The 21,061-nt window shown below is 47.7% G+C and overlaps 5 protein-coding genes across 5 annotated transcripts; 2 read left to right on the top strand and 3 right to left on the bottom strand.

The window, feature by feature from the left end:
• Nucleotides 1-667: 667 nt before the first annotated feature.
• On the bottom strand, nucleotides 668-1,494 carry GGS25DRAFT_533860 (Molybdopterin biosynthesis MoaE; the record flags this gene model as incomplete). The annotated part of the gene is made up of 3 exons (XM_049265716.1): nucleotides 668-1,190; nucleotides 1,239-1,383; nucleotides 1,465-1,494. 3 exons carry the CDS (start codon nucleotides 1,492-1,494, stop codon nucleotides 844-846), a joined length of 522 nt encoding a protein of 173 aa, XP_049113788.1. The 3' UTR covers nucleotides 668-843.
• A 353-nt stretch (nucleotides 1,495-1,847) lies between these two features.
• GGS25DRAFT_533858 (uncharacterized protein) lies at nucleotides 1,848-4,663 on the top strand. Its single transcript, XM_049265715.1, has 6 exons — nucleotides 1,848-2,050; nucleotides 2,127-2,422; nucleotides 2,487-2,559; nucleotides 2,629-2,810; nucleotides 2,871-2,931; nucleotides 2,994-4,663. Exons 1-6 carry the CDS (start codon nucleotides 1,954-1,956, stop codon nucleotides 4,418-4,420), a joined length of 2,136 nt encoding a protein of 711 aa, XP_049113787.1. The 5' UTR covers nucleotides 1,848-1,953; the 3' UTR covers nucleotides 4,421-4,663.
• A 205-nt stretch (nucleotides 4,664-4,868) lies between these two features.
• On the bottom strand, nucleotides 4,869-15,393 carry GGS25DRAFT_524503 (ketoacyl-synt-domain-containing protein; the record flags this gene model as incomplete). Its single annotated transcript, XM_049264618.1, has 12 exons — nucleotides 4,869-5,753; nucleotides 5,864-6,585; nucleotides 7,977-9,422; nucleotides 9,495-13,603; nucleotides 13,671-13,747; nucleotides 13,809-14,161; nucleotides 14,212-14,452; nucleotides 14,540-14,742; nucleotides 14,822-14,887; nucleotides 14,943-15,030; nucleotides 15,085-15,141; nucleotides 15,199-15,393. The coding sequence occupies 12 exons, from the start codon at nucleotides 15,391-15,393 to the stop codon at nucleotides 4,869-4,871; spliced, it is 8,442 nt and encodes a 2,813-aa protein (XP_049113786.1).
• A 1,568-nt stretch (nucleotides 15,394-16,961) lies between these two features.
• Nucleotides 16,962-19,364, bottom strand: GGS25DRAFT_503021 (uncharacterized protein). Its single transcript, XM_049262046.1, has 6 exons — nucleotides 19,162-19,364; nucleotides 18,726-18,963; nucleotides 18,542-18,646; nucleotides 18,078-18,469; nucleotides 17,952-18,016; nucleotides 16,962-17,858 (listed from the first exon to the last, which is right to left on the bottom strand). Exons 2-6 carry the CDS (start codon nucleotides 18,876-18,878, stop codon nucleotides 17,353-17,355), a joined length of 1,221 nt encoding a protein of 406 aa, XP_049113785.1. The 5' UTR covers nucleotides 18,879-18,963; nucleotides 19,162-19,364; the 3' UTR covers nucleotides 16,962-17,352.
• Nucleotides 19,365-19,701, top strand: GGS25DRAFT_503020 (uncharacterized protein). Its single transcript, XM_049262045.1, has one exon. It carries the CDS (start codon nucleotides 19,434-19,436, stop codon nucleotides 19,680-19,682), a length of 249 nt encoding a protein of 82 aa, XP_049113784.1. The 5' UTR covers nucleotides 19,365-19,433; the 3' UTR covers nucleotides 19,683-19,701.
• The last annotated feature ends 1,360 nt before the right edge of the window (nucleotides 19,702-21,061 follow it).

The following is a 21,061-nucleotide window of genomic DNA, read 5'->3' as shown; positions in this document are numbered from 1 at the left end:
ATTAAAAGCGATAAGTATCAAATCATGCATACATACATACCTACCTACCAATTAAAAGCCTGTGTACTATTATGTATGTAGGAAAGGGTACTGTGGCTTGGCAAATTCGGACCGACAGGATGCTCAATTCCAGATGTCCATGGAAATAGCACGTAGATAAGCATGTATTATGTGTGTACCCAGCTCAACGAGGGTACGAATATGATACGAGTCTCAGTTTGTGACACCTTGTACACCCAGCTTTGTAGAATGTTGTTAAGGGCAAGCGTACATACCTGGTTAGGTATGTACTCGAAAGATCGAAAGGTACGGGGACGGTGGCAGGTGGAGATTGAACTGAGAAGTCCAATCGTGAAACGGGAGCTAGAGGCCGTGCCAAGAACGAGACGAGCATAGCAGCATCGGCCACGCTTAGAATCCTCGGCCGCGGCCCACCCCCAACCGTGCGATCTAAAGATCGAGACCGGCGTGCTGCCCCTTGGCTCGACAATAGCCATTCAGCCGGTAAATGAACGGGAGCATTTTGATTATCCTCCTTTCCTTTTTCAGGTCCTACCACCCCTTTTATAAAAAAAACTCATTCACTTTCGGGAGGGATGATCAATCAATCATATGTGCTGAAAGTCACGCTACGTCGCTTCAGGTCCGTAAATATGTTATAGTAGTATAGTCTCGCTCGAGGGCTGATTAGTCGTAGAGGACACCCCAGATTATACATATGCATGCTTACAGGTGTGAATATGAGATCAGGGCGATCATGGCGATCATGGCCACACGTAACTGATCAGTGATCAGTCTAGACACCCAATCTAGGTAGATACTTAATAAATGTCATGAATGCAATTAGGAGGTTTTATGGCCCGGCGCGCCGTCTCTATTGGCCCTCCAGACGCCGTCTTCGCCTTCAAATTCTTCCCTCTTCCATACCTCCACACGTTGTTTACAATCTTCAAGAGCCTGCTCGGCAGCCTTCCAAGCAGCTTGCCTATGGGGCGCAGACACAGCTATCAAGATGCTCTCTTCACCGATCGGGACGGTGCCGAGGCGATGAATCATGGCTATGGAAATGAGGCCGTGCGTCGTACGGAGGTCTTTGCAGATGGCCAGCATTGTCTTCAGAGCTCGCGGACTATAAGCTGAGTACTGCAACTCCTTTACAGGTTTCCCAGCAAAATTATCCCGAGTAGTACCTAGAGATAATCAGGATAATGGAAACGAGGTATGAGAAGGTAACTTGCCCGCAAACATGACAATGGCGCCTGCTTGAGGACTGCGGACTTTATCGGCGACAAGGTTCAAATTGAGGTGATCACGAGTCAAGCCAACATAGCAATGGTCCTCATTAATTTCAGATGTTTCGTTGTCCATGATAGATTGTTGTTGCTGTTGTTGTTGTAGAAGTAAAAGCTCAAGTCTAGAACCAGAGGTCTTGATAGTATCAGGTATGTACGTAAGAAACCTTACTAGGTAACACTTCCAAAGGTTTAGATACATATCTATGCCTATATCAGAGCTCTAGTACAGCTCATGTACCCTCTAAATACATTTCTAAGCATTAGATAACTACACTAGTGGCTAAAGAGGTCTTATCTACCCTCACCTTAGTGACCTTACACCTTCAATGCTCTATGCTACATTTAGCATTCAGCATTCAGCATTCAGCATTCAGCATTCAATGTTCAACATCCAACATCCAACATCCAACATCCAAACATTCAATGCCTCACTTCACCTAGGTACTTTGCCTACCTACCTACCTTAACCCAGTTACATTACCTCATTTTTCAAGCCAAGCCCAGATAAAACTATCTACTTAACTTATTTTTTTCAATCTCCCTTTCATACTTATATATATTATCGTTCGGCTTCTTTCTACGCGCATGACGCCAACACTTCTAGAAGTCCATCGCATACCAACTATCATCTCCTCCAAGTCCGGAGTGAGAAATCAACATGTATGACGACTATGATCATCGACCTCGCGAGGACCGCGAGTATTATAGACGCAGATCACCCGCACCCAGGGACAAGCACTATCGTTCGCGGCATGGTAAAAAATGATACAGCCTGGAGGATGACTTGTCGAGACTTGTGCTGAGCTTGCGCTGACTTCCCTGCGAGGAAAGAATCCTCTAGGTCGCCTAGAAGGACCCCTCCAAGGGCACCCAGAGGACCTGGTCTTGAAAGGCCTTACTCACCTTCGTTCGATCGCGGTCGGGATCGACACTACGTAGACCATGACGGCACTCGAGCGCGCCGCCACCCAAGTCCCCGACGCCCCAACTCTGGCGCATCATCACCCAACGATTCCGCCGATGATGGCTATTACCACGACCATGGTCCAAGCCATCGATCTAGGCCTGGCCGGCCCTACCATACCCTGAAGCTAGATGGTATACCCGACAGGATGACCCCGCGCGAGGTAATCGGTACCTTATTTTCACCTTTATCCTTCCACATCCGGCGCGTTAACATTTTCTTGACAGATCGAGACCATCATACGGGAAATTGGCGCTGGTGGTCTTGTCGAGGTTCGGATTAAATCAGACGATCGAAATGGTGAGTGCCAACATCGAAATACCGTTGAATTGCCATCTCGATATACGACTAATCTCAATTCAATGATAGGAGCTCGTCGGTGGTATGCTTTTGCTGAGTTCAGATCTGAAGATGATGCAGTCGACTTCCTCGAAAGACATTATCCTTCTTTGGACATTCCAGTTGGCCACAACTCGTCCATTCGCATACCTATTGAATATAGCCGGGAACGTCGGCACGTAGCGAACCCAGATGATTGGAAATGCACCATGGTAAGGATATGCTCTACTGTGATCCCATTCTCTTTCAGATTATCTGACTCACATCCTCAGTGTTACTTTGAGAACTTCTCCCGTCGCGTCACTTGTAAGCAATGCAAGGCGCCTAGATCTTGTGAGTATCGATATAGGCGAATCAAGAAACAACATCTTCTCCATACTAACTATTGGAAACAGCGGAGAACACGACTGACATGAAACTCGACGGTAAAAGCGACGAATGTCCACAACAAACGCCATCCCAATTTATTGTTATACGTGATTTGGCCTCATCTGTGACTGAGATTGTTCTGGCTTCTGAGATGAAGAAGCTCTACGTGACCAAGGAGGACGAGTCAAAGCAGTCATCTATTACGCCTAGCAAACTCAAGAGCACAGCTCCAATTGGCAATACCAGTGGACTAGGCGCCAAACCAGGCTCGTTGGTACGCGTATTCGTGATTCGAGACAAGTATTCTGACTTGAGTTGCAACTATGCCTTCTCCGAATTCTCGACTTTGGACGATGCTCGAGCAGCTATGGCCAAGTACAGCGCCTCTCCACAATTCACCGTTGCTTCGAAACCTGTCACCATAGCATTCATTCATTCCGGCGTTTTCATACCCTTCCTCCACCCTGTTCAAGATGAAGATCGTCGGTTCACGTTCTCAGCGACACATAATCAATCACTAAGACTTGCTTACTGGAATCCTTCTGTCTATGCCAGCGAGTACATAATATTTAACGAGTCTCTATACGAGGACAAGCCCCAGACTATGGAACAGCCCAAGAATGATCTCGACCGGCCTACGGGAAAAGATTCTAAGAAAAGGAAGGCAGAGAAAGATCTTCTCGCACCCAACGGCAAGAAAGTCATTGCTATGGCTCCCCAATTACAGATGTGGGCAAACAAACATGCCGAGCTCCATGGGCCCAAGGAGACGAACGGTAGCGTAGAGCCTACTGACAACAATGTACCCGCAACCGGTTACAACGCTATAGGCCCAGCCGGTTCGAGCTTGTCGGGGTCAGCGAAAACGTCAGCGTCAAAGCTCTCTGTGTCCTACGCCGATCTTGATCGCATGTGCTGCCTTCTCTGTAGACGAAAGTTCAAAAGTGAGCCTTCGCTCCGTCGGCATGAGCAAATGAGCGACCTACACAAGGCAAATCTCGATGATGATATACTCATTGCCAAAGCAATCAAGGATTTGAAAGCTCTCGGTATGGAACCCATATCCAGCTACCGTGATCGTGCCAAGGAGCGTCGAATGGCACATAATCAACCTAGCAAACCGAAAGCTCCTCTCCCCAGAAAACATCCTCAGGCGGCCAAGGAGACGGCCTCAGCAACAGAATCGCCATCCGTCAAGACTACAGTGTCAAAAGGCGCGGGTTTATTGGCCAAAATGGGGTGGGCCAAAGGCGAGGGTCTTGGAGCTGAAGGAGGTGGGCGGACCAAGATAGTGGAGACTATGGCCTATGCCCCTGGTGTTGGTCTCGGAGCGGAAGGCGGTAGGATTGGGGATGCTGCTGAAGAGGCTGCTCGAGCTACCAAGAACGATTATGCAGATTTCGTTTCCAAGGCGAAGGACAAAGCAAGGGAACGATATGGAAAGATGAATTAGCATGTTATTTGTTTCTATATCTGGAGAGGCCTCTTTACCGTATTCAATAGATACTTACTAGGCACTCTGCAGTTAACTCTGGAAGGTTGGTAAGATAAGAGCCCAAGTACTATCACATCAATGTATGAATATACAGGGACTCCATATGTATCAGACCTACTCAATGGAGTGTAACTGTGAAAGGGGAAAGGGGGATGTGGTGCAATGTGAACACTCGTATTAGCTCTGCTTGTTTTTGCAAATAAATCTTGTGATATATATACACTGCAATCGGAACAAATATCCAACCCGAAGTAGCAAAACTACCCTAACCTACCTAGGTATCTATTTACACGGAAAGCATTGAAGCGCTCGTCTTAACTTGTTATAATACAATGCAAAATGAACGTTTTCATCCTGTTCAAAGGTCTATGTTACAGTAAACACTAGTACTGAATTAAGGTCTTGTCTATAATAATACCAGCCCACCACCCATTATCAAACCACAAAGGCTTGCTAAAGTAGACGTGATTAGAGCTCCCCAAAGGGGGGAGGGCACAGCCCTCGATCCACCATTCTCGCCATTTTGCCCGGTCGGTGTAGCCGAAGACGTAACGGATCCCGTTGAGGTCCCACTGCCAGCATTGCTGGTACTAGGTAGCCCCGTCGAAGTCTGGTCTGCAACGACCTGCGAAGCGACGCCACTAGCTTTCGGTATGCCGGACTCCTCGGTGATTTCGATGATGTTGCTCTCGGTGCTGTTTACATTGGCCTGGGCTAGCCCAATCTGCTTATTAGTGAGGTCGTAAACAATGTAGGCGGAACGCAGAAACGTATCACCCAGTAGGTAATAGTCTGAGCTTGGCTGTATGCCGAAACTGCAAGCATTATCGAAGGGCAAAGAAGGCAAATCCAGGCCAAGCTCAACATATCCCCCTATGTTGTCCAACACCATTTCGTCAATAGGAACCCGGATGACAGGGCCATCGTTTCCGCCGAATTGAAAGTTGAAAGTAAAATTATTACTATCCAGATAGTTGCAATCAACGAAAACAAGGCCAGTTCCAGATGTGTCGTCTACAGCGCCGAAGGCGTCAAAGATGCGGTTTGCTATGCTGGCGGGAAAATAGGTCAGGGTAGTGCCCGAATCGAGGATGACGGGGATAGCGGTTCGGGTGTAGTTAGTAGAGGTGCCGTTGTTGGCGGTCGTAGAGAAGGAGGAGAGCGCGACAGTGAAGGACGAATAGTTGCCGTATCTATCCGGTTGGATGGCGACGGTTTGAAGCTCGCCGATGAATTTCTGCGTGTCTAAACCACCAAATAGGATTGTCCCCGTCTCGGCAAACAAGTCATCCTATGGCAACAAGAGCAAAGTTAGCCATTGGCCCAGAAAGTATCCCATAAAATGGCCAGCACACAGATTCAGGAGGAAACCCAGAATGTCAGAAGGGAGAGGGCGCGTACAAGATATAGGCTGTAAGCTTGTATAGCAATTAAATCCTGGTCCTGAAATAGGCTCATGATGTTGGGATAAGGAGTTTCAGAGGCAACATTGGCCGCGAAGCCAATACCTAAGAGGCCAGAGTTGACGGTGGAATTCTCGGCCAATCCCATCTGCAAGGCATCAATGTCAGCTCCTCCGATACTGAAATCGTCCCGAATGTAATTGCCCTCGGCCCCTGAACCATCGACATAGCGAATGCTGAAGTCATCTTGCGAGACGATAGAATAAGTCGAGCTCTTAGAGGGATCGTAGGTAGACAAGCAGTATCCGTAGTAGGACTGCATGGATCGAGACCGGCAGAGATTCGCGTCACTATCTAATAGCCAGACGTCGCTGCTTCCAGTATCGACAATAAGATCCACCGTCTGTGGTGGTGTTCCCACCGCAACTTGGGCATAGTATCCACCACCGGTTAGATTATTGTTGAGCTCTTGTGAGTAGGTCCCGGCACGTGAGTGAAGAGTAGGCAGTCTTGCTGTTGGCCTGCTGAAGTTGACGGGTATAACTCTTTGAGCGGTTGCGCCAGCCGCAAATGACGCGGTCAATAGAGTAGAAAGAAACCCCATAACACAGGAGGGGGAGGAGGAGGAGGAGGAGAGAAAGTTAGTCGAAGCAAACGAGATGACCAAGTTTGTAAGAACGGAGAAAGGGAGGGTAGGGAAGCAAACAAGGCCGGAGCGGACTGAATAATGTCGTTCAAGAAGACCGCGGTAGAACCGGGCAAGAATTACCCGGCCGGGCCTACGTAGCTAGTAGCACTGTAGCACTGTAGCACTGTAGCAGGCTTGAAAATCTTGGAACCTTTTAACTTGCATGCATGTATAGGTAATCTTGGTATAATCTTGGTATTATAAATGATACGGTCATGGACATCGACCTAGAAACTAGCCCGTCCTAGTTTTACGATTTGTCACTACGAAGTGGGGGGAAGAGTAGGTAGGTAGAAGAGCCTGAAGAGGAAATAAGAAAATAAAAAGAGACAGAAGATCCATGATATAACTACCTACTATGTAGGGTAGGGTAGGGTAGGTATTTGGTATTGCTTGCAAGATAGATGCGCCATAGCGGATGGGTTGCGTGCGTACATGTGTGTGCGTCTATCTGTCGTAGATATTGTATATAATGTAACCTGGACAACGTTGATGCAAGCGACTTGAACATCACCAGCCATATCCAGCCATATCCAGCCATATGTACATGTACTCCATACCTAGTTAGGTAGTAGGTAGGTACCTAGGGTGCCTAATAGGTAGTTACTGGTAGTATCACGGTAGTGTCACACTGTCACGAAACGAGAGAAATAAACAAGTTCCGCCGCCAAGCAAGCGCCGACATTTGATGTTAATATCGTATAATTCATTAACTTTACTATGTAGGAACTAAATAAACTAATATTACCCCCAGTCCTTATAAGTTATTACTACTCCTTAATGCATAAGTTACTGCCTAACCTAGACTAATAGGTACAGACTCTAATTTACTACTTACAGAGGCATGTACGGAAAGTTGAAACAACCTTGGAAGCAAGGATTTCTATCAGGGGTAACTACCTTGCTATCTAAGCCTTTAAGGTAGGTACAGAATCTACAGATGAGGTACATGCACGTGTAGGCAAAATTCAAATATATATTAGGCATTACGCGTCTTGGTCCATTCAAACCTCCAATAATAATTCCTTAATCCTTATCAACCACACACCTTCTTGCCATCACCGCCATTGTTGTCGTCCTCAGCTACACACCCATAACTCACAACATAAATCAATTTACACGACAAGTTGTAATCAACTTCATATCATTCATACAGCACATATTGCTCAACGAAATCGCGAGGTGAAGTGAAGTGAGGTGAGGTGAGGTATATGCAGATTAGGTAGGTCGGTATGCATCTTACATCTTACCATGATTCGTATATCAGAGCTCATTCTGCTTATCCTACGAAACACTGAAAATAACGAAACCTCGCCATCTAAAGTCCCAGTCATACTAGGTAGCTGCCAGTTGAAGTAGCCAGCAGTAACCCAGTCTGACTACATCATTGCCCGTCTCTGCACGATGATTGCGCTGAGCTCACCAATGCTAGTTTCACTAAGCACCTCGAAGATGCTCACATCCACTTCGCACTCTCTAGAGACCCAGCTGCGAACTCCGACTGCTACTAAAGAGTCTACGCCATAGGCATTGGCCGGCTTTGACTCGTCAACGTCTGTCGACTGCATGTTCATGCTCTTGGAGAGCATCACCCTGAGTCCCTGGCTGACGATGGATCGAGTCTCTTCCTCGTCTACAGCCCGCGCCAGTAGCTCGCGCATCGTCTCTTGTGAATTAGTACCCTCGCCGGAGTCCGTTTCTGAGCTTGCCGGCAAGTCCACTTCATTGAGGTTCGTGAACAAGGCCGTGCGTGTCCAGTATGGGTCGGCTGGCTTGTTTTGCTTCATGAGCCCGCCCGTTCCAACTCCCGTGATTACTTGGGCAGGCATCTGCTGCCCATCTTCCATGTAGCCCGTGACGGCGCACTCGATTAGCCGCTTAAAGTCTTCAAGTCGAATACCGAAGAACCCGCTAGCCTTAAGAATGTCCAGTGTTCGGGGATCCTCTGCAAGCATGCCTGCTCCGAGGACCGGCCCCAAGTCGATCGACACTGCATGCGTTGCACCATTGCTCTTGGTGTTAATATGTCTAGCGAGCGAATCCTGGAACGCGTTTCCTGCTGCGTAATTGGCTTGCCCGCGATTTCCGATAACTCCGGCTGAGCTGGATAAGAGGATGAAGAAGTCTAGATCGTTACCAAAGGTTTGGTGTAGGTTCCACGAACCCACGGTCTTGGGCCTCGTTGCCGCTTGCCAGTCCTCATACGTCATATTTTCAAAGACGGAGTCGCGGAGAACCGCTGCGCATTGGATCACACCTTTCACCGGCGGCATAGATAACTGGATCTCGTGTGCCGCCTTCGCGAGAGCATCACTGTCACATATATCCACTTTCTGGACCTGTACGTTGACTCCTCTGTTGCATAGAAGTTTAACACAAGATTTGGCCAACTCGTTGGGCGCGCCGGATCGGGAAAGAAAAACAACGTTCTTGAGCCCATTAGCTGCTAGCAATTTGGCTATCTCCAGGCCAAGACCACCAAGCCCACCTGATAAGACGTAGGTGGCATCTCCGTGTATGTGATCTTTCGTAGAGCGACGAGGTTTGGGTAGAATTGCAACAGGCCTCGAGGTAGGTCGCTCGCAGCTTACAAACGTGCCGGCCTTGTCTACCTCCAAGGCCGCGAAGGCAGCTTCCAGGTCTGAGTAATCATATGCACAAGATAGATCTGGGCCCCAGACTTGGAACTCGCCAGATAGCAGTTTCGGACATACGAATGCCAGCGCTTCCCCAAGTCGCTGTGGCTGGTGTTTGACAACACTCGGGATGTCAATGATTGTGTAGCTGAAGGTTTTGCATACAGCTTCGGCCCTTCGTGCTTCACTGTATCTTTCATCGGGCTTGTTGGCAAATCCGATGATTTGGCCTCCTGAAGATCTGTTAGCTACCTGGGTGCGGACTCATCTATTTTAACAACATGCATGTTACTGCAGGTACTTACCTTCTGTGACACATTTGATATTCCAATCTCGGCTTCGCGCAGCCGTGTCGTAGATTACATCTACACCCTTATTGCCGGTCAAGCGCAGTACCGTGCTCGTCAAGGCATCCGAACCCTCGTCTAGTACGTGATCTTGCGGGATCTTCCAAAAGTGATGAAGGATACCGCGTTGACTATTGGTGCTCGCCGTGACAAAGATCGTGGCCCCCACATGTTTGGCGAGCTGAATCGCAGCTTGTCCGAATAAACTCGCTCCGGCGTGGATCAAAATAGTGTCGTCAGTCTTCAGTTTTCCGAGCGCATATTTGGCAATAGAAAATCCGGTTGGTAAGTAGGGCCGTCTAATTTGGGACCCATTGGAGACCTTGTATAAGAGACGATGATCACACACGACATAATCTCTCAGGGAGCCACGGGCAACTCCTACAACATGGTCGCCCGCGTCAAAGTCCATGACGTTCTTGCCGACCTCTTCGATTATCCCATAGACGTCAGTTCCTAAAGATTCCCTCTGCACAGTTCCCTTCAGAATCTCGAAATCTAGGTCGCTAAGTGTATTTGCTAAGACTCTGACTTTGACGTCGTCCGGGCATACTGGGAGTGTAGCCTCCACGTCATCGTTCCAGTACAAATTTTCAGTGTCGCCAAGATCTACCATCTCAAGCTTGAGTGGCCTCTCGTAAGGGGCGGGCATGAGCTGCAGCTGTGGCTCAACGGGCGCGGAGCCACGTTCAATCATGGAATTTAACGGATTCACAGGAGCAAGCCTCGGGACCATGATCTGTCCCTTCCGCTCGGCATATTCCGTGTCAGTCACTTTTATTGATTTCGATCCAGAGAAGGACTGCTCAAGCAAGTGGATGATAGTCTGAGCAAATGGTATCACTGATGTCCGAGAGAAGTCGGTGTCCCGGTCCACGTCGAACGAGATCACCTTCTTCTTCGGATACTCCGAATGTATAGTCCTGCCTAAAGCCTGGGCCAGACAAGCTTGGGGGTTCTCGGCCTCCAACTGCGAAGCGCGAGTGATCCAGATCATCCCTTTGACAGCTGTCACAATGTTGCGGAAAGCGAGAAACTCCTGTTCTGACCAGCTCCAAATAAAGGCTTTCCCATCAGCCTCCAAAACGGAAACGCATAGCTCTGGTAGCACGTCGTTATTGCTAATGCTGTCGAGTGTTCGGAATTGACAGTTCAAGCTCTTCGCAAGCTCCGCGCATATTTCATCAGTGCCAGAGCTGATGTCTGTGGGAACTAGAACAAGAACATTTTCCTTCAGCTTAGTACGGACCTCGCCCTCCTTTGGTGCCCCATCTGCCTCGGCAGAACCTAACGAGATGTCCGACTCTTCCCACACAATCTCGGAGCAGAGGCCACGATGGTTAGGGAGAAACCCGTTGTCGGCACTATCCTTACCTACAGTCAAGGTAGTAAATTCTAAATCCTTGATTGTCATGAGTGGTATGTTAGTAGGATCGAAAGAGCCCAGCCAGGAGTCATCAGAAACAACAAAGGACGCAGCTGCACCACGTCGCCCACGACGCTTGGCTCGGGTATAGGCAGTTAATTGTCCACCAATTTTCGAAAGTTTATCAGATCCAGTCGGCACATAAAGGCTCCCAAGGAAGGACGGTACCATCGGCTCGCTTCCAAGGGCGAAGGCCGTCTGAAAGATAGAATCGAGGGTTGCCGGATGAATGATATGTGGATACTCAAAGTTAGCTGGCATGACGGATGCCGTATCCGGGATACGAATAACGCTGGCACAAGCGTTGTCTCGTTTATTAAGTGATGTAATGTTCTGGAATAATGGACCATAATTCATGCCGATCACATCCAGGGTCTCATATAGTTGTCGTGGAATTACCACTTCGTCGCAATCGTCCTTCACATCGAGGTATGCGTAGTGGTCCCGCTCCGCTTGGAGGAGTCGCTCCCGGGCAAGCTGGTGCTCAGCCCTGGATCCTTCGGAGGGCTGGTGATAATGGATCACGAGGTTTCCGCTACCGTGCTCCTCCCACGGCCCGCCAAGTTGCTTGGAGTAAATGGAAAACTCAAATGTGGTTGATTTATCCGCAGATGCCACAGTCAGTTGATCACTCTTCTTACTCATGTTTAAAGCATACTCTAATCCATGCTCCGTGGGTGGAATGATCATGGCCTTTTGAATATTAAAACGCGCAATTTCGTAGCCCAAAGCATTCTCAGCTGCAATTTGCTTGGCAGCTTCGAGGACCATGGTGATCATGCCGGAGGCAGGGTAAAGCACCGTCCTCTGGACCTGATGGTCCTGAATCCAGGGGTTCTCTGAGATACGGAAGAACCCGCGCCATCGAGGTTGAAAAGGGATTGAATCAGCCGTGGGACGACCAATGAGATCGTATCTTCCATGAACTTGAAATCGATTGGCGAGTGACAAATGTGACTCATGCCAGTACACATTGTCGTGGTTCCAAGGATACTTTGGCAAATCAACCAGCAGCTTGGGTCTTTCTGTCTGCGTGTTTCTCATGATTACCCAAGGCATAACAACGTTGTACCCCTGATCCCAGAGTGTTCCAACGGCCTGAAGTGTAGTTGCAACTGCATCTTTGCCTCGACGTAGGACAGAAGCATATATCGGTCGCTTTTTGAGCTTCTCCGCGTCAAGAATCTGTCTGATCGGGCCCTGAAGAGTAGCGTGCGGACTTATCTCAAGAATGATGCGAGGTCCCTCGGCATCTTGGCAATTCACCATCTGATGCATGGCAGAAGCAAAGCTAACAGGAGATATCATGTTCCTGGCCCAATACTCCGGGCAGAGCATCCTCCAATCAATGGCGTGCCCGGTTACGGACGAGTACATGATAGGAACCTCACCGTCAAGCTGCAGATCCGCAGTTCCAGCTCCTAGACATATATCGCTAGATGTTACAAGCTTTCCTTGGCTGTGCGGATGTTGAATCATTTTGCGAGTTGGATTTTTGGGCATGATGTGTTTAATCGATTGGAGATATGAGTCCCGGCAGCGCTGCATGTGATGTGAGTGGTAAGCGACATTCACCACCAGCAGTCGGTTAAAGATACCCGCTTTTTGGAAATCTGCTTGAAGCTTCACAATCGCGCCACGATCACCAGACAAGGTTACCGACAAAGGGCTGTTGATGCATGCCACCGCCACCTCATCACTACCAACTCGGTCGATATATTTCCGTACCTCGAGGACTGACAAGCCAACAGCGAGCATACTGCCTTCCGGGGCCCTTTCGTCTTTCAATTGCTGTAAGGCCCCCGCACAGCGACCTCGGTGAAAGGCTAGCTCCCAGGCCTCTTCTCGCGAAAACGCGCCTAGTGCATAGGCTGCAGCAATCTCACCGGAAGAATGCCCACACACGGAGCTTGGGCAGATGCCGAAGTAGGTTGACAACAGGTCGACAAGGGCCACCTGTATCACCGTGGTCGCAGGTTGGGATATTTCTGGCTCGTTGATCCTGGACGAGGCTTCATCCTTAAGCAATTCAGTCAGGAGACTGAAAGGACAATCTACATGGGTTTGCAGGTATAGTGTAGCATCCATGATCGACTTCAGGAAGATCTCAAACCCCAATAGCCCTCTTCCCATGGCAAACCACTGACTGCCTTGGCCACCAAAGACAAAGGCAATCTTAATTGGTCTGTCCTCGGATGCTCTGGTGAAATCCCCCTTTTGTAGCTTACCCAGCTCTGAGACAAGCTCCTCTGGGGATCGGGCTACAACAGAGGCCCTCCAATGCATATTTGTCCGACGACAGCCAAGAGTATACGCGAGGTCTTCCATCAAATTATCAGAAGTGTGATCAGCATACTCTTCGACGTGGGCCGCATAGTCTTTGACCATCTGAGATAGTACTTTCTGTTCGTGGGCGGAGAATACGAAAAGATGGGTCTTAGAATCACGGGCCGGAACATGAATTTCATGTACCGACTTAACCAATTCGTGCGCCTCAGCCTCGAGTGGATTCTTATTGGTGACATTCGGTCGCAAGGCCGGTGTTTCCGGGCCTTCATTCAGAACAATGGTGTTGTGGTGTGCAGATATTCGTCTCTGGGCCAGGTAATGAGCAGCATCATCAAGGATGACATGTGCATTTCTGGGACACGGTAAGTTAGATTATATCCTGGCTGAGTCGAATTTCCAACTATTAGAGTGATACTCACGTTCCACCAAAGCCAAAACAGTTCACGCTGGCTCGTCGAAGCCCTTGGGTTGGCCAGGGGGTATTTCCAAGAGAAACCTGCGGTACGATATAGTGAGTATAAATAACATAGCGATATATGTAAAGTACATAATCTTACCTTAACCTTCCACGCCTCAAAGTCAATGGCTGGATTTCCAGGCTCCTGGAAGTTGAGGTGCTTCGGGATCAGACCATTCTTAATGGTCAGAATTCCCTTGATCAGCCCGGCAACTCCAGCGCAACCCTCAAGATGGCCGATGTTTGTCTTGACCGAGCCGACATAGACAGGGTCGCCGGGAGAACGTTGTTCGCAAAAGGCGGACGAGATAGCTTTTAGTTCTCTCCAATCTCCAGCCTGTGTGCCGGTGCCGTGGCACTCGACATAAGCTGTATCAGAAACTGAAAGGCCGGCCCTTTTGTAGACAGTCTTGATATTGCGGAGCTGGGCTTCCGCGCTTGGCAAAGTAATTCCTTGAAGCAAAGTCAGATGTATTTCACGACTAGCCGAATGGTAAACTTACCAGGTGTTCGTCCGTCTTGATTAACACTCGATCCTCGAATCACCGCACGGATGCTGTCGTTGTCTCGAATGGCATCGTCAAGACGCTTGAGAACGATGATGCCGATGCCCTCGCCACGACCATAGCCATTGGCGCGTGCATCAAACGTATAGCACTTACCATCCGGGCTCAGGAAATTCAGAGCAGTCATCGGCATCATGGTATTAGGCGTCAGGATCATTCCCGCGCCACCAGCAAGCCCCTAACTAGTTAGTAAATGGTTATGATACCAGACAGATCAGGAATACAACGGCAAAACGGATGGTTTGTTCCAAGTTTGCAAACTTACCATATCGATCTCGCGGTCGCGGAGTGCTTGGCAAGCGTTGTGGACGCAAACCAAGCTAGCACTACATCCCGTGTCGATGGTCATGCTTGGGCCGTTGATGTCTAAGAAGAACGAAATACGGTTTGACATAATGGCGATTCCATTACCCGTCGCACCATATTTTGGCGAATTGTCTGGGTCGCGCAAAACAATCTGCTCATAGTCTTTAATGTTTCAGTTGTTAGTAAGGATTGGGTAAGAAGTAAGTAGGAAGTAAGGAGTGAGTAAGATATCGGTACATACCCTTCACGAAGGAGCCAACCCAAACTCCCGTGTCACTTTTTCTGATGGCAGCACGATCAATTCCGGCTACGATCTCAGGTTAATTTGAATTCACGGTCAATATAACGATTCACTATCTTACCGCTGTCTAAAGCCTCCACGGCGACCTCAAGAAGCATCCGTTGCTGTGGATCAATCGCTTTGGCCTCATCGGCTGGAATAGAGAAAAACTAGTTGGGCAAATCAGCAAGAGCTTTCTTAGATCGGCGCGAATCAAAGCTTACAGAGCTGTCGAATGCTCCCACATCTCCTTCCAGGAAGTGGCCAGCCTTAAATGGAATCTAATTCGAAAAGTCAGTCTCTAATAAGCAGTCTGGTCGTCAGGGAGTATCACTCACGCTGCCCTGTCGGTTACCACTGGGGTGGAAGTAGCTTGAAACATTCAAGCGGTTCTTCGGGATCTCAGACCAAGCGCTCTCTCCGCGGTAGAGCATCTGCCACAGTCTCGAAGGAGAGGTGGCTGTGCCTGGGAAGCGGCAGGCAAGGCCTACAACTGCAATGGGTTCCATCCCATCTGAGCTGGGGTTATCCATCACAAGCAACTTGTTTGTTTCAAGAAGTATCTCAATGTGTATATCTTAGAAAGATAAGTGCGGATGTATGGGCTGGGACAAAAGAGAGCCTGGCGCCCATATGTAGGTTGAGTAAATGCAGGCGAGTACGTGCAAGGTGGATGAAGGAAGTAAGTATTTGCAAGTGCGAATTGAATGAAGGTAATTCGTTATGTGTAAAGTATGTGAATAAGGAAGGTACTTAAGGTACTTGCAAGATGGAGGTAATAAAGTTGATAGTTGTTATAAAAGAAAGGAGTGAAGTAAGTGAAGGAAAAGTAAAAATAAATAAATAAAATAAAAAAGGTATGGTTATGTTGTAGAGGGAGTAAGAGCATGAGGGTGCGTAGAAGTATATCGTCCCTCGTCAGGGCTTGTTTGTCACAACTTGAAGAGATGTTGTAGCCAATGGTAGAATGGAACGAGGCAGGAAGCAAGAGGCAAGAAGCAGGTGACAGGTGGCAGGTGGCAGGAGGAAGGAGGGACTGCGATACTTGCTCTAGCAGGTGCAAAATATTAAGTCAAACCTTAGGATCGAAGGCTTTCAGATCCACCCAGTACCAATAGACGTAAGTGAGCAGGTTTTTTTTGGTTTTTTTTGGCTTTTTTTTGGGGGGGGGGGGGGGGGGGGGGTGGTTTGGATGAACAGTGCCGTTTTTCTTATGAGCTCTTTTTTACACCCATCGCAGGAAGTAGCCTGCGCGTGTATCAGTCTATCTATATGTAATATCCAAAACTTGCTCATAAAAGCTTATTGGGACCTGTCCAATGAGTATCCCTTGCTTTTTCTTCTCGTGACTTCCTCTTGCTATATCATGCTTGACCGTGAACGAGATGGTGGACGAGATGCGAGCTGTTGGTCACCCTTCTAATGCCAATAAGGTCTGTGATTTTTTTGCACTGCCTCGACGACTTAAGTGGTCACTATTGTAGGAATGCTGTAGTAGAACACTGATACAAACAGTATTCCCTAAGTAACAGATAACTTATTCACTTGGTCCAGATACCACGGATACCATTCGAAACTCAGTACTCGGTACCCAACGGTTGGTTTTTTTTTGTAGATTATTAATACTTCTGCTCTGGGCAATGAACTTTTATCGCATTTGCAATTTGGATACTGCAACTTATTCTTCTTGTCTCGCATAATATGTCATCCGTATATAATACATGCGATGTATATGTCAATCCCGAGTGTTACAAGGTGTTTGTTCCCTTCTGCAAACAATATATTCCACTTCTATCTCCAGGTTGAAAAGGGGGCACTCTAACCAAAAAAAAAAGGGTCACTGCCACTCATTGATCAGACTACATATAAAATCCTGTAACATTCGCAACACCCTTCAAGCCAGTGAACAAAACATGGGAAGGCATTAGTTGGACGTGCAAGAAAATATGAGTGGCGTTCAGTTTTGTGAGAAGTCTTTTTGAGCACAAGCCCCTTTTTGTTGCATGTCTTTATATATTTTTATCTCTCTCCTTTGGAGCCATATTTGCCTACTACGGCGAGTAGTTCAAAGTGAGATGGTACACCTCCCACATAACTAAATGCAAGTCAATCAATATATAAGACGCTGCCACTGACTACACTCTCTCTAGTTATTATATGCTACATTGTAGATAGGGGCTCACATAGCCACTAATTAGAATATGGAGGTTATCCTCAATAACCTAAGGTTAAATCCCATTCGAAATAGCTATTAATATTTTCGCAAGGCCAAGTAAGACGCCCATCTTAACCTGAAAGTCCCGTAACTAACTAGGATATTCGCCAGCGAAAGCGCGATTAAAGTAATATAGATATAAAGACGTCCAAGATTACGAAGTACCTAGTCTTCTTACTACATTAGTTGTATTATACAAATGTAATTTCATGCCATATAAGCTCTTAGCATACTACATGTTGACGTGGTTAAAAAGGTCGGTCCTTCAGGTAAGATCTTATCTTGAGCCATCGCTATGTCTAGATCGTCCGTCGTCCAAGAAACTCTTGGGTGTCGTCCTTGAGGCACCGAATCCCTCCTTTGAAGACTTGATATGCAACTCTTCTTCGCTCTCGTTTAATTGAGCGCCCTCTCTCGATAGTCCCCACTTGCTGCTTCGGTTGACGGTGATATCCGTAGTTCGTAAGATGACGTTATTCAACTTGATGTCGCCGTCCATGTCTCTCTTGCTATTTGCTTCGAGATCGTTGTCCTCTTCCATGAACGTTGTGAGGCTGAATGGCCCACGGCTTCCTTTGGTGTTCCTGACGTTGCTCCTGGCGTTAGCTGAGCTGCCAATGGTCTTTGGCATCTCATCTGTGCGTGGTATTTTCGATTTTTGGGTCGAAAATCCAAATCTTTGCGCAACAGATCGGAATAATGGACGTAGTGTCGCTAGACTGCCGGCTGTGATTGCCAGGGCTTGCTCTGTGGTCGACCAAATCGCGATATCTAATGTTGCCCCTGTACCCATTGGGTTAGTTATGGAACATTTTGTGCCAAACTTCATAGACACAACAAAGGGGAGAGATCGAGAGAGCCAGAGAAAAAACTTACATAAAAAGTCAGGGTCCTTGAATCTTTCAATATAGGCAAAACGGACGACAACAGCGGAGCTTGCACTATGATTCAAACCCTATTAGTCGGATCCCTTCTCATGGTGGTAAAGGGGGTTTCACTTACATGCAACCCATACCCAAGATAGGGATGAGGGCAATCTTGGTCTTTTTATCCATCTGCAGACCCATAATCAAATATACAGGAAGGAGAGCGAATGTAAAATCGCATATAACGTTTAGAGCGCTATAGAGGTATGTGAGAGCCACAATAATACCAGTATCGATGCAAGTGCCCTTTGCGTTCACGTCGACCCGGATCCAAAAGTAGTAGATAGGACTGCACTGTAAAAGTGTGACGAAGAAGAAGACAAGTCCAGTAACGACAGTTAATAGTAAACAAAGATAGATAATCCAGTGATGAATTTTCTTGACAGTAAGTCGTAGAAGGAAAATGCCGATGGAGATTTTAGAAGCGATCATAGTGAGGCAGTACCAAATGTAGCAAAACCACCAGTACTTTGGTATAAGTCAGTACCCATACTGTATATAATCGTTATGTAGTGTTCGAGAGGATCAAGTTGTACATACCATCATCGCCTTCTGGATATTCGGAACACTTAAATCTTTAAAATGACGCCCAGTGCCGTAATGAACGCCGGTTATGGCACAGATGACGAAGAGTATAAATGAGACCTATGCAGGAAAGCAGTTAGATATTAGAACTAATAGGAAGAATACGAAGAACAGGAAAAAAACAGTAGAGGAAACGCACAGTGGCTGCCATCATGGTCCAGTCGTCGGCGCCGAAGGCTTTCGAAACGCCTATTCGTGAATAGCATCGTAAAAGACTGGCCGTTAAGGTAAGCGCCAGCAAGGCGATGCAGATTCCCAGCAGCACTGGGCCACGATTCTCGATCTCGGCCATGATGAGAATGGCTTATCTCGATTATTGAACAGAAAAGTCGGGATAGTCGGAATAGTACACGGTCTACATAGCTCGAAGAGGAAGCCTTAGATATTATCAGTCTATGGAGATAGAAGGAGAGCCACGATTAATATGTTGAAGTCATGTGAAGAAGGCCATCTAATTCTACCCTGCAGCTACTATGCAGCTACTACATAGTATGCCGCTAACATACCATGCAGCTGCTAGCTTTCTCGCCTACGGAGAGATACTAGAAGCGTTCCCCGGAAACCCCTGGACTTACCCAATTCGCAAGTGATAGGCGGCATCTTCCATTCCATTAGATCGAGACCGGCGATCGGAGTCTAGGCATACCACCGAGCTGAGCCGAATAATTGGAGCCGCTATGCCTGTCAGATCACCAAGTGCCGTCTGAGCGTAATCGAACAATCTCTTCTGTCTTTCTAAGGTCTGGCTCGGGTTAAAGGTAGTGAAGTAAGCTCATGGGCGGACCTATGTACTAATGTAGGAAGATGGACCTTTGGACTTTTCATCGTCTGTGCCTGATCTATAACCATGGGATGGGCAAGCCGGAACACACCGTCCAATACACTTAGCATGTTAGCGTGTCTAGTAGTTCGTCTGGTGGCGCTGCGCATTGTGAATTCGTCAACCGGACATGACGAGATCATGCAAGTTAATTATCTCCCCACCGCGCTGTTTAACTACCCAGCATCCTGCCAGCCTGCTTCTACTTCTGCTCCTGCTCCTGCTCCTGCTCCTCCTGAGTCCTCGTGCCAGTCGCCAAACCCGCGGCTCACCTGATCCGAGGTAGAAATTTTGGGCCTGGGTCCCCGGTCGGCAAGAAGTTGCCGGTTCTGGCGGAGCCCAACGTATCTACGAACGATCGGGAGGTTTCAATGTCTGGGCTCTGCCTACCTTGCTACATTGCTACCTTGCCCGGGTACCTTGGTGGCGATTATTGATAATGCCTTCTTGGGCTCAATCTACAACTCACAACCTAAAGGTGACATCGACACGACAAGACAAAACAACGCAAGACAAGATTAGATTGGTCATAAGAGATTCATAAAAGATACAGCTATTCAGCGTAAGGAGGAGATTACCCCTGAGCAGCTTTTAACTTGTTATCATCCTTGATTTTCGTATCGTAAGAGTTTGATTTAAGAAGGAAGGTTTCTTTTTCCCCTGCATCACTTTCGCACTACTCGCTACACTAATGACGATTTACGGGGGTGGGGGAAGGGTTTTACTGTAGCTTCTGTTGTCTACGTAGTACGTATGTTCGGAGGAGGAAAGGGACCTTTAACCAGCTTTGGAAGGAAGCTATGGACGAACCCCCTCGCTAAAGGTCCCTAACCTACATAGTAGTAGAGAAGGTGAAAAAGGAGGTAAGCAACTAGAGAGAGAAGCGGCGCAGAGTTACCTAACCTAGTTACGTGTCACGAAACGTAGACTAGAAATTTGGCATAAGACTAAAAGCTGGTAGGTAGTATCTACTACTCACATAGTCAAATGAATTATTTGTCATTTCACGTATGATCATCTTAATTTCGACGAACTATCTGTAGCGGACGGCCTAATTTGTCTTAGGGTAGTCTTCGAATCGTGTTTAAATCATCGAAGCCCCATTTTACCCATCTTCTAACAAGCCAAGTCGCAGCCCAATACCCACTTTCGATAAAAAAAAGCTGGCACCCTAGCAGTATCCATCTCGATTATCCCTAGGTTAGTCCAGTTGACTCCAGTCTGTGTCATGATGGATATCATGATGGAGACCGTCGGCACCTACCATGACAACGAAATATATGTTCCGCCAGCATCAAATATCGAACCAGCAGATCATTCAGTCAGTTACTTGTACCTGCTACGTAGTACTGAGAAGGCCTTGAGCTAGCCATGCAAGGGGAAGGTCATAGCCCTCGCAAAATACTACTTGAATTAGGTCGATTCGCGCACCTGACGACTTAAAGGGTTATGGCATTTCGATATATATACCAGTTCTCAAAGATGTGGTTAAAGCTTCCATCCGAGAGCAGTCCAGAGCGGCATGAGCAGATATTCTAGATCCTTCAAGACTCCGGTTGAGTTGTCCGAGTCCACTACCTATACATGTCTAGTAATACGGAGGACGGGAGGACGGCCGCTTGCCTAGTACGCGGCACAACCAACAGCACGAAAGG

Source organism: Hypoxylon fragiforme (assembly GCF_022984875.1).
Source record: "Hypoxylon fragiforme strain CBS 206.31 chromosome Unknown GGS25scaffold_8, whole genome shotgun sequence".
In the NCBI taxonomy this organism is placed as follows: Eukaryota; Fungi; Ascomycota; class Sordariomycetes; order Xylariales; family Hypoxylaceae; genus Hypoxylon; species Hypoxylon fragiforme.
Note: the sequence above shows the minus strand (reverse complement) of the source record. Positions and strands in the feature narration are given on the sequence as shown.